Consider the following 14348-nt stretch of genomic DNA (forward strand, 5'->3'; position numbering starts at 1 on the left):
TGGAGAAACTGTGGGGCCCAAGGAATAAAACACTTCCACTTGTTTTGGTCTTGCCCATTGATCAACACTTTTTGGGTATCGATTCATTCTGAGTTACAGATCATTTTTAGTATGCAACTCCCCTTTAATTGGGATGAACTTTTGTTTGGATATTTATACTCAGTGAATGTAGATAAAACGTCCAAGCTGTTGTATGGTATTCTGAGTCTGGCTGCCCGTAAGACTATTACCAAGAAATGGCTTAGTGTGAAAATTCCATCACTAAATGACTGGTATGAGATTGTTTATGGGATGTTTAAAATGGAAAGAATTACCTTCATTAATAGACTCCAATATGACATATTTAGTGATATTTGGGTTAAATGGAAACATTACATTTTGTCAAGGAGACCCGATCTTGTTTGAATCTCTGTAATTATGTATGCCATATTTCTGAATTGTTATGTGTATATATGTATATGTCAGTATGTATGAGGACATAGGCGAATACATATGTATGTAGGTATGTGTATGTATGTCTAAGGGTGTGTGTGTGTGTGTGTGTGTGTGTGTGTATATACACACTAGATGGTACACCCTTTTGTTTATTTTTGATTATTTGTTTATTTTGGTTTATCTGTGTTCTTATAGGTTGCTTATTAAAAAATAAAATATAAAAATTAAAAAAAAAAGAAAGAAAACTAAATACATGTCAAATATACGATTTGAAATAAGTTATAAATCCACCATTTTGTTTTGCAGCGTCTCTTGTGATTTTTAAACCAATTTATTAAACATTGACATATTTTAAAGAAGAATCTAACAGTCCTGTTACTGAAACCTATTCGACCTGACAAAAGAATAGACAAGCAGTGAGACCATGAGACAACATGACAAAGATGAAGTGGCACTTTCATCCATGTGTTGATACCGCTGGTTGACAAAACGCCAGTCTTCTTTGACATATTTAGCATTTTCTAATCTTTTCTGACTGGATTAAGTGTTTCACTAGCCAAAAGTAGACAATTAAATTTCAGCGTTTTATTTCTTTATTAGTACACCTGCATTTATTAATTCACAGTCTATTGCAATTCACAGCTGCATCTTTTTTCTAAGAAAACACTAATCGGAGCACCGATTTGTAACACTGTTACCATGCATATAGAACAAGTATTACAAACATGTGTTAAAAGCATATAAAATATTATTAATCGGTATTTTGGTGGTCCTGAGTATTTATTTATGTCATTTATGTCATGAGCTACAAATAAAGGTAAGATACTCCTTCAACCATATTACTCCAATTTCAACCCTTCTGCCATAACATTTTTAATAAAGTAATCATAAATGATTCTCTTAGTTCACAGAGGGTTGATCTATATGCTTTGTAATTGTTTGAATTACTATAGTGAATAGGGTATTCAAGCAAATATTTGCCAATAAATATTTAATGAGTATTCCGTATGAGGGACAATTTTTAACTTTATGGTTAATAATTAAAATAGGTTTTTAAAAATTATAGCACACAGCAGCTAATATCTGATAAAAAAGTTTACAATTGATGCCTGACCTTTATAAATCAGTTTTTGATGGCTTATTATTTGTTTTTATAAATTACACATGTATTTATTTATTTGTTTACATTTTTAAGTTTGAATTAATGCACCAACTGTGTAATGATCAAAAAATATTTACAAAATTAAAAAATAGAGTGTAGTGCCTCTTACTCACACGTCCGTCCACGTTTGAATGTATAAATGCTGCTTTTAATAAGAATTTTATTATTTTAATTCTATTCTATTTAACATATTTGCCGATTGTATTGTGCCCAAAACGGTCACATAGATAAAAAGAAAAAAAAAATCTGTATGTTAGACACTGTTCAAGTTTTTCTTTGTTCGTTTTTTTTTCCATCTAGAAGTGAACAATAAAGTTTCAGGACAAAAAAAAAGTATTTTGGAGGAAGTATACCCACGCCACTTCCGGAGACTCTGTAGCTAGCAGGTAGCTAGTGATGAGTGATGGCGTCTGCTGAGATGGATACCACGTAAATGAATAACAACAAAAACATTACGGCGAGTGCGTGTCTGCGTGTCAATAACGAGGCCGTTTCTGTGGAAGTACACTTAAAAACAGTGTGTCGTTATGGCGACGGGGAGCAGTGGTGGCGGATTGCCGTCAAACCATGACGGTCAGGAGGCAGCATCCAACTCGGCTCATTGCGGAGCACCAGCAGCGCTCTCCAACGTCCCACCCTCCGCTCCTACCCCGTCCGGTTCCCCGCCCGTCCTCGGCCTTCACCGGGAGCCCATGTACAACTGGCAGGCGACAAAGAGGTCCCTAAAGGAGCGCTTCGCCTTCCTCTTCAACAACGAGCTTCTCAGCGACGTCAGGTTCATAGTCGGGAAAGGAAGACAGGCCCAGAGGATACCGGCCCATAAGTTCGTCCTGGCCGCTGGCAGTGCCGTTTTTGATGCCATGTTTAACGGTGGGATGGCCACGACCTCTGCTGAAATCGAGCTGCCTGATGTGGAGCCGGCCGCCTTCCTCGCGCTGCTCAGGTAGGACAGGTGAACCCCAAGCCCTGCCTGCATTCGAGACCACCTAGTACCACACTATTTCCGGGTGGTAAAAACCAATATGCATACCTCATGATCCAAGTGTACATAAACATTAAAAACAGCATTTAAAAGTTAATCAAAGTCAAGGCGCTTATGTGGTGATATAAAGTTTACGTTCTGAGCTGTTGTTGATACAAAGAAGGTAACCAATTATAGGCCTAATGAAAAATACGAAACCTCGCTCTAACGTACTCTATTAAAAAACAGTTTATCACTTATTAATTTGACTACCTCATTTTAGAGGTCTCACAGCAAAGTGACCTTCAGACCTTTTCTTTCAAATTAAAGAATTTGAAAGGTAAAAACTCAAATACGAACTGCTAAGAAACTAATAATTAGAAGGGGTGGGTGGGGGAGGGTATATTGATACAGTACAGTTTCACGATGTTGTATCCACGCAGGGACACCAAATACCGATATTTTATTAGATGAATGAAAATAAACAGATAAATAATAAGTACATGAAAACACCCTGTAATACTACTCTACTAAGAAGAGGGCTCATCTCCTGCACCACCATCCTAAATTAGAATTCTGATTAAGGATGGTGGTGCAGGAAAAAATAATGCTAGCCAAGCAAACTTACAATACATGGTCTCAACTGAAAAAAACTATTACGACAAATGATGGACACACTCAGCTGGACAAAGTATATAATTGCCAACTTGACCCCATTCAATCACAGAATGATAGCCCACCCACTCCATCTTATGGCAACATTGATGGATGATTTTAGTGACATTGTTGTTATGCTTGACAATCTCATTTTGCAACAGAAAAATAACTGAAGCACATAACTTTATGTTATTGAATAAAACAGATACTTTGATGACATATTTTGTGCTTAAAAAAGGTAATAAATAACTGTATATGTTATTGAAATACTCAGCTTATTGCAAAATGGTAAAAATTACAATTATAGCAAATCATGAGGGAAATATTGTGATAGTATCGTATCTCAGGGTGTCTGGTGATTCAAGCTAATAATGAGTAAAGGACTGTTGTGATTATCTAGAGGACCATTTCAGTTTATGCCAAATGAGTAGTGATGTTTGTATGAACTTGTTCCTGCCATTGGAAATAAAAAATCTCAGGCACAGCTAAATCAAAATTTGGGGTTATTATCTCAAAATCAAACCCTTCAGTTATTAACCTAAAAAGCCGGCATCACTGATGGTTAGGGTGTGCCTTATTTACTATGGAATTTGCAATTTGCACATCTGGAAAGGTACCACCACAGCCGAAAATTATATAGAGGTTTATTTGTTTATGTTTATGTTGAGGCACCTCCAACTTAGCATGGCCTACAAATATTCAGAATTTACGTAGAATAACTATGAAAATGTAATTGTTCCCTTTGTTCTGGTGCCTGTTTCCTCTCTACAGGTTCCTCTATTCTGACGAGGTCCACATTGGTCCCGAGACGGTGATGACGACTCTGTACACGGCTAAGAAGTATGCGGTCCCTGCGCTGGAGGGGCACTGCGTGGAGTTCCTCACCAAACATCTCAGAGCTGACAACGCATTTATGCTTCTCACTCAGGTTACTTTCACTCTCCTCGACTATAGTGCATCCTTTACGTTAAAACTGAGAGATCCAGATGGCCTGGATTGTACTTTTGGTTTGTCAAATTTTTAATGTTGAAATATTCTTTTTAATTCTGCAAGTTAACTTGCTTGGTTTTGAATTATCCTTCCTCGATGGCACTAGATATAAATAGTCAATTTATGTAGTCTACAAAGAGTCAGATTAGGGTTTTAATATCAGCTGTGTGTATTTTTTTTTTTTATTGCATTTTCCAGGCAATATGTTAAAAAAATCTAATGAAAATCTGGCATTGCTCTTACCATCTGTTCAACAGCAGCTCTTACAGTTAGAGATAAACTGTATTTATTTTAAGTGTGTGTGTGTGTCAGCACCAGACCACCTCCCAGCCATCGCTGGCAGGACTTTTACGACATTAGCTGTTCTATTTTTGGTTTATGCTGCCGTTTGTTTGGGTTCAGCATTCTGTTGAGTGGCTGGCTGCTGTGCCCTCAGGCTGCTACTGAATCTGATTGGGGGGTAGAAAAGGTCTCAGCAGCAACTAGAACAAAACTATAAACAATACTGTAAATCAGCTAAAGCAACCATATTCTGAGCAGTGTTTTCTTTATTAGCAGTGGTGGTTTGGGAGATTTATTCATTAGCATTATGAGGTTCCACCCAACTTAGATTGTTTTAGTGTTTGCATTAAACTTTCAGTTTTGTTTTTGCTTGTTCTAACGTGTTTGGGGTAAATTCGTTACCCTCCTTTGGTGCGTTCAAGACACTTACACGGATACTTTTGTGGTTTCGTTACAGGCCAGGTTATTTGATGAGCCTCAGCTCGCCAGTCTCTGCTTAGACACCATCGACAAAAGCACAGCAGATGCAATAAATGCAGAGGGATTTACAGATATTGACCTGGGTATGTGAGCGTTTATGATCAGGTGTTTTCTTGTCCACGGTTTGCATGCGAGTTGTTAAATATTAAGACTTTTGTGTATTTGCATGTGTAGACACTCTTTGCGCGGTGCTTGAAAGAGACACACTAAGCATCAGGGAGAACCGTCTGTTTGGAGCGGTGGTCCGCTGGGCGGAGGCCGAGTGTTACAGGCAACAGCTTCCTCTGACCGCGGAGAACAAACAGAAGGTTCTGGGCAAAGCCCTCCCGCTCATCCGCTTCCCGCTCATGACTGTTGAGGAGTTTGCTGCCGGTAAGTGAATCACAGAAATATGAGTTTATTTGCAATGCTGTGATGTTTGCAACACTCTTCTTACCAGTTCAGCCATCACTAAGCATATCCATCATGTTCCTCATGTACAACTCAAACCACAGAAACCAGTTTGATATTCTTTCTTGTGCAACAGGGCCTGCCCAGTCTGGAATATTGTTCGATCGGGAGGTGGTAAATCTGTTTTTACACTTTACAGTAAACCCCAAACCACGGGTCGACTACATCGACAGGCCTCGCTGCTGCCTCAGGGGGGAGGAGTGCAGCATTAATAGATTCCAGCAGGTTGAGAGTCGATGGGGGTACAGTGGTACCAGCGACAGGATCAGGTGAGCGGAGGCTTGATGGTTGTTGTTTTTTTTTTTTTTTTAATTATTAACACTTGATTTTTCTCATTTTCTTTCCATCTCTTTCTCTCTCTGCAGATTCAATGTTAACAGAAGAATATCCATAGTGGGCTTTGGCTTGTATGGTTCCATACATGGACCCACTGACTATCAGGTCAACATACAGGTAACTTCTGGCACGGAGACATAATGAGGTTCAAGAAAAAATACTTACACTGCTGATGAGTGGGTTTATAACTTTTTAGTAGAACTCAGTGTCATTTCATTTTTATATTATTGCCAGCAAGTAAAAAACAAAACAACAACTTTGAAATATAAAAAAAAACCACAAGAAAAACAACCTTTTCTAAAATACAGAGTTGTGATAACACAAGCATCAATCCTCACTTTAATATATCTTAGCTTTAAACTATAAATTAAGTGCTCAGTGTGTAAAATCCCCCCAAATTATTCCTCAAGGCTTTAACTAAACTGCAGCCAGGTCTCTGTAGCTTGCATGAGCATACAGCATATGCTCAAACTAAGAGCTAGCATTGGCCAAAATAATGATTAGATATACATAAGACTGTCCTGCAGCTTTGTATACTGTGTGTCATGTCCAAAGAAATTGGGATGGAGAGTGAAATGTAAACAAAAACAGAATACAGTGCAAATCTCATAAACACGTAATTTATTCACAGAAAAACAGAGAAACACGTCACATGTTTAAAATAAGAACCTTTTACCACTGAATGAAAAACATCAGCTCCTTCTGAATTTGATGGCAGCAACACCTGTCAAAAAAATTGGGACAAGGGAAACAAAAGAATGGAAAAGTAAGCGCTACTGAGTTCAGTAACACGAGAGGCAGAGTTTCACTGTTTTGCAAAAAACTGCAAATCTACAAATTGTGGGACAATTTCAGAATAATGTTCTTCAGTGTAAAAGCAAGTGAGACACCAGTGTATAATCTGTATGCCTCAGTTCCTTATACCAGTATAATACTTATAGTGAGCTAACTGAACCCTGACATTACCCTTGGGTATTCCTGTTATTTATTACTGTTATTTATGCATCAAAGCTTTTATTCTATAATTACAGGCTAAAGTCAGCATCGTTTTATATAATACACACATAATACATTAGTTACTGTTATTAATCCTCTTAGCTATAGAGTCAATCTAGCCAGCTAGTGTTTCTAGTCACATCAGATTTTGCTAGCAGTGCCATTAGCAGGAAGGAAAGCATACATTAGAAATTAGTGGACTCCATTTCCAATCTAAAATAGCCAGTATTGCTCAGTGTTGGTGCTGTAGAGGAATGGAAGAAAGAGACAAAGGCAAGGCGTTAAGGACTCATCTGAGTCCCTCACATTAAGGTTACTGCACAGGCTGCTGGAAAAGATCTTATTTTTTAAGTAACGTTACAGTCCGCTCACACATTGGCAATAAAGATAAAAACATTGCTTTTATGAAAAAAGCTGAAATAATGTTAAAAAAATACCGGTAAGTGGGGAAATTAGAAATCTGAAAACAGAAACCAGTAGTAATATCCTTTCCAAAATATGCAATAAAGATACCAAAAAAGGGTGTGCTGTCTAGATCTGCTTTATGGTAAACTCACTCTTTTATTGTGTAATTTATAATTCCTCTTTATATGACGGTTTTCTGTTTCCTGCTTGAACACAAGCTTTAAGATAAAACATGGCTGAAGATACTGCGATTGCTAAAAGCGAGTGTTCAGTAGCTGACCTTTTATCTCTGTCAAACACCAAGCCCTGACACGTGTTTGCCTTTCAGTTATTTTACTAAAAATGTGCCATCAAATGCCAACTGACTTGTTCAGTTCCCTGTATTTGTTAAAAAGTCTAACAGAAGCTTCTGCACACCAGTGAACAGCCCAGGTTCTTACAGTGCTTGGTAGATGTTCTGATTACAATCTGTGATGTAAAGGTCCAAGATTTGCATCATCCCTGCATTTCAAAGTATAGCCTGGGGCCCTTTATGCGTGTGATCCCTCCTATCGCTGCTGCTCATCTAAACTAAACTAAAACCCCAGTCACACAGGCGTAAACAATCGACGACTGAATTCAGCAGTTTAGCGGTCACAGGCTGGTCTCTGTGCCTGTTAACTTTAGTCCCCAGTAAGAAGAGACATAGCTGAATATGTGCTGTGTAACAGTTTATTTCAGGGGGCTTCCACATTTGTTACAGCTACAGAAATCCACCAGTAAACAGATGTGACGCTGATGCTGCCAGCTGTGTAAAAAGTTGATTTTGTTGTTGTACATTCAGTGAAGACCTTCTCCTGTTCCTCTGTAGATCATAGAGAGCGACAAACGCATCACACTGGGACAGAACGAGACAGGTTTCAGCTGCGATGGCACAGCAAACACGTTCCGAGTGATGTTCAAAGAGCCCGTGGAAATCCTACCCAACGTCAGCTACACTGCGTGCGCCACCTTAAAGGTCAGTCCGAGGTCGCTGTATTTGAAAACTGAATTGAATGAATGATTGAAAATTAGCTTAATTTAACGTCTGTCTTTTTCATTTTATAACTCAGGGCCCCGACTCGCATTACGGCACTAAAGGGTTAAAGAAAGTGACCCAGGAATTGGCATCGGGGGCCAAGACAACATTTTTCTTTTTTAGTTCACCTGGAAATAACAACGGCACATCCGTGGAGGACGGGCAGATACCAGAAATCATCTACTACAGCTGAACTCGCTGCAGTGTCATTCAGGTACACTGAAACAAGGAGACCTCGGACTGCTGGGAAGACTGGACTGTTCTTAGTGCCTCACGAGCCCATGGAATAACGAGTGTGTGTGTGTGTGTGTGTGTGTGTGTGTGTGTGTGTGTGTGTGTGTGTGTGTGTATTTGTCTATACGATGTTGGTGTACAGGCATGATCAGCAATGTGGAAACAGCCTGAGTTGTGGAAAAATCACAGCTCTGTTGTCAAAAAAAAGAAGAAAAAAAGCTTTTCGGGGGACAAAGTGTATCATCGGCTATGAATGATCTAAATACAGACACATCCTGGAGACAGGCCTGAGAGCTGTCTGTCTGTTAACATGTGAATCTGAGCTGCACGTCAGACTGCAGACGGTTACAATCTGTTTTGCTGATGCATTTATCCAAAGTACAATATTTACATTTTTTATGATTTTTTTATTGTGCACTGTTTATCATGTATTCAACATGTGTCTGTTCAAGTACTTTGTTTTGGCATTGTAATCACGCTCCGTGTGTGTATGTTGTGTAACTTTGCCAGTGGTACATGCTGTTATTTATGACTTCATGTTTGCTTAGAGTTAAAATGAAAAAAGAAGAAGGAAAAAAAACCAGCAACAACAAAATAAACGTTCCAGTTTTATGGGGAAATAAATGTTTTGGGTTTTTTTAATATGGCTTAAAAAGTGAGATTTTTTTTTCCTGTTCCAAACGCTGTGGTAAATATTTATGTACAGTTTATATCATTCCTCTTTGTGTCACTAGGTGATGCCAAATCCTCTACATGCATTCAGATACTACAAAACAGATTAGAGGAGGGGGTTGTGAGGCGATCACGGGAAGTAATCGGCGTCGTGGTTACAGTGTCGTCCTTAATCCTGACGCACATCTCAATAATGCCCAATTATTCTTTGCTGGATGTGCTCTGTTCTTACTCTGCCAGTGAAAAGAAGGCTGTCCTCTGAAAGCTGCGTCTACAGCTCAAAAGATGAAGTGCTCTTAAATTGCATAATCTGCACATTCATATGAAACAGGCGGTGCAAACAAGGCCACTTTAGACGGCTGTGAGTGGGCTTTGACGAGGAGAGTGATCCACGAAGGCTGTCAGGTGAGTCACCGGGACCTGAGAGCTTCTGCTGCCTGCCCACTTAGACGGCCCTCATAAGAGAAAGAACCAAGAAAATCAGTTTGAGGCAGCTTTTTTTTTTTCTTTTTTTCACCACCCACGACACAAAACACTCAAGAACCAGGAGGACAAATAGTCCACAGCACTACCAGTCCTCTAATTTTTACCTGTACTTTGTTAAAAAAAATATTTTAAAGTCTTCAAAGAACTTAATAAAGGCTTCCTGTTACGTCTGCCACAAACAGGCAAACATGGAGCTTATTGGGAATAACTCAGTCACAAGGATGATTTCTTGCACTTATTAGATTACAAATTCATGACAGGGATTTGTGGTTTCTCTGATGTGTGTGCTTGTCTTTCTAGGTGTGTGGGTGGTGTGAGGCTGGTTAGATGGCAGATGAATGGGCCGTCTTTCACAGAGTGAGCCTGAACATGAACACTGATGACAGGAGAGGGGATTTTTCCCTCTGCTGTTTTTTGACAACAAGTGACACATGACTGTACAGGACTAAATGGTTTATGTGGTGCTGAAGCATGATTATATTCAAGACCCCCACTTTTAGTACTCAGCCTAGAAATGGTTCCTCTAATTAGTGTGGCTGCAAAAATGTTGTGCAGCAAAACTCTCACAGTACCAAAAAATGATGCTGACATATGAGCAGGTAGTATTACCTGCATGGGGTTCTTCTGTTGTGAAGGAAGTGAAGTGAATCAAGGTCTTTACTCTCTTTTCTGGTTTTTAGCATTTTTATAAAAACACATTTTCGTGTTTGCCAAAGACATGCATCATATGTGTATGATGTGTCTGTGGTTACAGTGTGTATTTGTCATTTACATCATGTACCCAGATGTATTTGTGGTAATGTAACACACCTAAAGGATGCACGCGCTCCCCTTTTTATCTGAAGACACAAAGCAACAACAGCAAAAATCACATCAGTGTCAAAACTGAATCAGGAAAACCTGAAATATTGTATTTTTCTTTTGGTCAAAAGCTGAGTGTGGTAAGTGTTACACCAGGCAATTTTTAGACTACATCAGTTGAGCCAATTTCCCAGACTTCACGCAGCTTTCTCTACACACGAAATACAAAAGGTTTTACACACCTTTGTTTTCACATTTGTGGCAATAGTCCCTAGGATCTTTTTGGATTTCCCTACAGGAAATTCAGTTCAGTGATTTGTTTACTCCTATTGCGTCTTGACGATTGTGTTGATTAACTGAAACCACACAAAGTCATTTTTAAGGCTACATTTAGATGCTGATCCTAAAATGTTACCTGGGTCAGTCCAGGTCCCCACTCAGTCACTCATCCTGGATTTTAGCTTTATTGCGTGTGCAGCCTATCCTTGTTTGTCAGTGTACTGCATCTTAGCACCTACATTTATTTAAATATTCTCGTCAAACAGGATGACACATCCTCAGTGAAGGTACACTGAATGTACCGTGTTCTGGTACAAGATCCAGCTTTCTGTGTGTGTGTGTGTGTGTGTGTGTGTGTCCATCACGACTTAAGGAAGAACATTATATATATATATATATATATATATATATATATATATATATATATATATATATATATATATATATATAGTATATACATTGGGTGAATGTGCAGTAGTAGCAGCAAGCAGGTGAATTCTGTACATTAATATGAATAGACATCTGACTATTTTACAGAATAGACAATATAAACATATTTAAAATTAAAGGAATTTGGAATGTACATTGTGCCTTGGTTTAGAGTGTCTGGAAGAGAGTCCTGTCTCAGTCAATTATAGATGATGTGAGAGGGCGGGTGTGTGTGTGTTTAGGGCCCGGATGGCTTGGGGATAGAAGCTCCTCTTGAGTCTCTCTGTCCTTGCCCGGATGATGCGGAACCTTCTACCAGATTGCAGAAGTTGGAACAGTTTGTTGCCAGGATGGGACGGGTCCTTCAGTATCTGCGCTGCTCTAGTCCGGCATCTCCTGGTGAGGATGCTCTCCACAGCGCCTGTATAGAAAATCCTGAGGATCTTTGGAGAGACCCTGAACTTCCTCAGTTGTCGTAGGTGATTCAGGCGCTGCCTAGCCTTTTTGGTCTGGACCTGAATGTGGGCAGCCCATGTCAGGTCTGAGGAGATGTGGACACCAAGATATTTGAAGGACTGCACCCTCTCCACTGGAGCTCCATTGATGATAATGGGCTTGTAGTCTCTGTGCTGACCCCTTCTGAAGTCCACCACCAGCTCCTTGGTCTTGCCGACGTTCAGCTGGAGGTGGTTGTCCTGGCACCATGATGCCAGATTCTTCACTTCATCCATGTAGGCCGCCTCATCGTTGTTGGAGATGGCACCCAACACCACTGTGTCGTCAGCAAACTTCACAATGGTGTTGGAGCCATGGGTGGCCACACAGTCTGAAGTGTAGAGGGAGTAGAGCAGTGGCGAGAGGACACATCCCTGTGGTGCTCCTGTGTTGATGGTGATGCTGTTAGAGACGCATCTACCCACCCTCACCACCTGAGTTCTGCCAGTGAGGAAGTCCAACACCCATGCACATAGACGGCTGTTAAGTCCCAGATCCCTGAGCTTTGTGAACAGTCTGCAGGGCACTATTGTGTTAAACGCTGAACTGTAATCAACAAACAGCATTCGCACAAAGTTACCCTGTTTCTTGTCCACGTGGCTGAGGGTGGTGTGCAGGACGTGGGCGATGGCATCCTCTGTGGATCTGTTGGATCGGTAGGCGAACTGCAGCGGATCTGTGGTGTCTGGGATGGAGGAGGAGATGATGTTCTTCAGCAGCCTCTCAAACACCTTCATTACTACCGAGGTCAGTGCAACTGGCCGGTAATCGTTCAGGGATGAGGGTTTGCTGTTCTTGGGCACAGGGATAATGGTGGATCTTTTGAAGCATGTGGGGACCACAGACTTCGCCAGGGACTCGTTGAAGATGTAAGTGAACACACCTGCTAGCTGGTCAGCACAGCAGCGCAGCAGACGGCCGGTGATGCCGTCTGGCCCCGCCGCTTTCCTTGTGTTCACTCTCCTCAATGCCGCTCGGACGTCATGTCATGTCTGTGTGATTGGAGTGACAGTAGAGCGATCAGGCCGTGCACTCCTGATAGAGAGATGCTGAAGAGGAAAGGAGAAACCGAAACGACACACAACAGCCCAATTTATGATTTTTATATAAAAACTGTTATAAAAACTAAAATCAACATTTCATTTATTTTGAAATTTACATTATAGGGCGTGTTTTTTTTTTTTTTTAACTTAACAGAAATAGATACAATTTTTTTGCTATTTGTAATTCAAAATTTTTTGGTTATTATCTCAAAATTTAACTTTTTAAAAGTTTTTTTTGCAGAATTTTTTCTCAACAATTCAAGTTTGTAAGTCCCAGACCAACCCAAACATTCACATCATTTAGAGGGTACCTCACAAATATTGGAGCTATTAACCCAAATGTTTGACTTATCGATGAAAATGGAAGAAAAAAAAACTGTCATAGGCATGTGCCTTCACTTGTGGTGCTAAAAAAAAATCAGTTAGTTCTAACAGTGAGTGCTGAAAGTAAAAAATGTACACAAAACTCTCAATTTCACAAATTCATTCTGGCATCTCCACCATTCATGCCTTCATTTCGGACTTGTCGCCTTCATCATAGCATAAGCATGCGTTTGTCAGATTTTTCTTGAAGTTTTATGTTAAGTTTTTTCCCTTTGCATATTCAACAGTGGAGGAAAATTAAGAATAAAGATGGCACCCTTTTATTTACGCAGCTAAAATGATGGAGTGCAGCAGAATGCACAACACCAAGAATCAGAGACTGAAGTAGCTCGATAAAATAAATCCATATTTATTTATTTATAACTGTGCATTTCTACCATGTGCTTTTAAAATTTTGACTCATTTTATAAGTATTTCATTCACAGTCAATCAGGAAAAGGATAAACAAAGGCATATTTCTTACATTTAGCTGTTTGGGCAACTGGTTTTAAACAAAGGGACATTTTCTCTATTCACAGAAAATCTGCACCTTTCCTTCTTGAATGTGACTTTTATTAATATTCAACAATGTAAATTTTCAGCAGTGGTTTGATGTGCTGCTCTGTAGGACGCTGATGGTTGTCATCTTGAAGGGTAATTGCAGCCTAGACGGCAGTAAGCACAGAGCAGGTTGAACAAATGAGGGAAAATCTGAAGAATGTCCTTACCCTGAATGAGACAAGAAAAACAGATGGCTCAGATGTTGCATTTTTGATAAACATCAATTACAAACCAGCATCTTTACTGCAATGAAAAGGCTTTCGGTGTAGTTCTGTGTGTCAGCCTGTCCCTCGGCCAATCACTGGTTTGCATGAGGAAGACACAGATGGACTGAGCGGAGCATCTAAGGTTTTGGAAGATGGAGCCATCTTTGGTAACAAGAGAAAAGCCATTTCTGTCTGTATTCCCATGAGAGAAGAAATACATTGAATTTTCATGACCTGCATTTTATTTATAACATGGGAATTTACAATTTGGCCTTTCTACTACATATGCTGAATTTGATAATAACAGCATCAGCTTTTAATTCATGAGAAACCTTTTTGGCCTATGGTTGCTTGCAAAAAGTGGCACCAAAGCTGCTTCTTGTTATGTTTCAGATCCACTACTGAATACATCTCTCACCAGGTTAGTAAAGGATCAGGTCTGAATGCTTCTTCCACCAAGTATTCCTAGAGCTGTCTATGTGTGCCACTAGAGTACCACCTGATATAATCAGACTAACAAGCGCTCCTCTGCACCACAGTCCACCGTCTTCACATGGATGACCTGGGC

At 39.8% G+C, this 14348-nt stretch overlaps 1 protein-coding gene across 2 annotated transcripts; it reads left to right on the forward strand.

The window, feature by feature from the left end:
• The first annotated feature begins 1947 nt into the window (after nt 1-1947).
• Nucleotides 1948-9087, forward strand: LOC146393964 (BTB/POZ domain-containing protein 1-like). 2 transcript variants are annotated; one of them, XM_084927849.1, is made up of 8 exons: nt 1948-2540; nt 3987-4143; nt 4945-5050; nt 5142-5339; nt 5494-5686; nt 5783-5870; nt 8005-8151; nt 8246-9087. In XM_084927849.1, exons 1-8 carry the CDS (start codon nt 2125-2127, stop codon nt 8402-8404), a joined length of 1464 nt encoding a protein of 487 aa, XP_084783975.1. In that variant the 5' UTR covers nt 1948-2124; the 3' UTR covers nt 8405-9087. The 2 variants fall into 2 exon arrangements, with proteins under 2 accessions (XP_084783975.1, XP_084784063.1); XM_084927937.1 differs by having other exon boundaries at nt 1949-2540; nt 5557-5686.
• The last annotated feature ends 5261 nt before the right edge of the window (nt 9088-14348 follow it).

This window comes from Perissodus microlepis, chromosome 1 (assembly GCF_051167445.1).
Source record: "Perissodus microlepis isolate ML-2025 ecotype Zambia chromosome 1, ASM5116744v1, whole genome shotgun sequence".
In the NCBI taxonomy this organism is placed as follows: Eukaryota; Metazoa; Chordata; class Actinopteri; order Cichliformes; family Cichlidae; genus Perissodus; species Perissodus microlepis.

What these genes read in the sequence shown, in the direction of transcription:
- LOC146393964 (XM_084927849.1), top strand. Translation starts at nt 2,125, where the DNA reads ATGGCGACGGGGAGCAGTGGTGGCGGATTGCCGTCAAACCATGACGGT. An exon ending in GCCTTCCTCGCGCTGCTCAG is followed by an intron (nt 2,541 to 3,986) that starts GTAGGACAGGTG and finishes TCCTCTCTACAG; the next exon opens with GTTCCTCTATTCTGACGAGG. An exon ending in CATTTATGCTTCTCACTCAG is followed by an intron (nt 4,144 to 4,944) that starts GTTACTTTCACT and finishes GTTTCGTTACAG; the next exon opens with GCCAGGTTATTTGATGAGCC.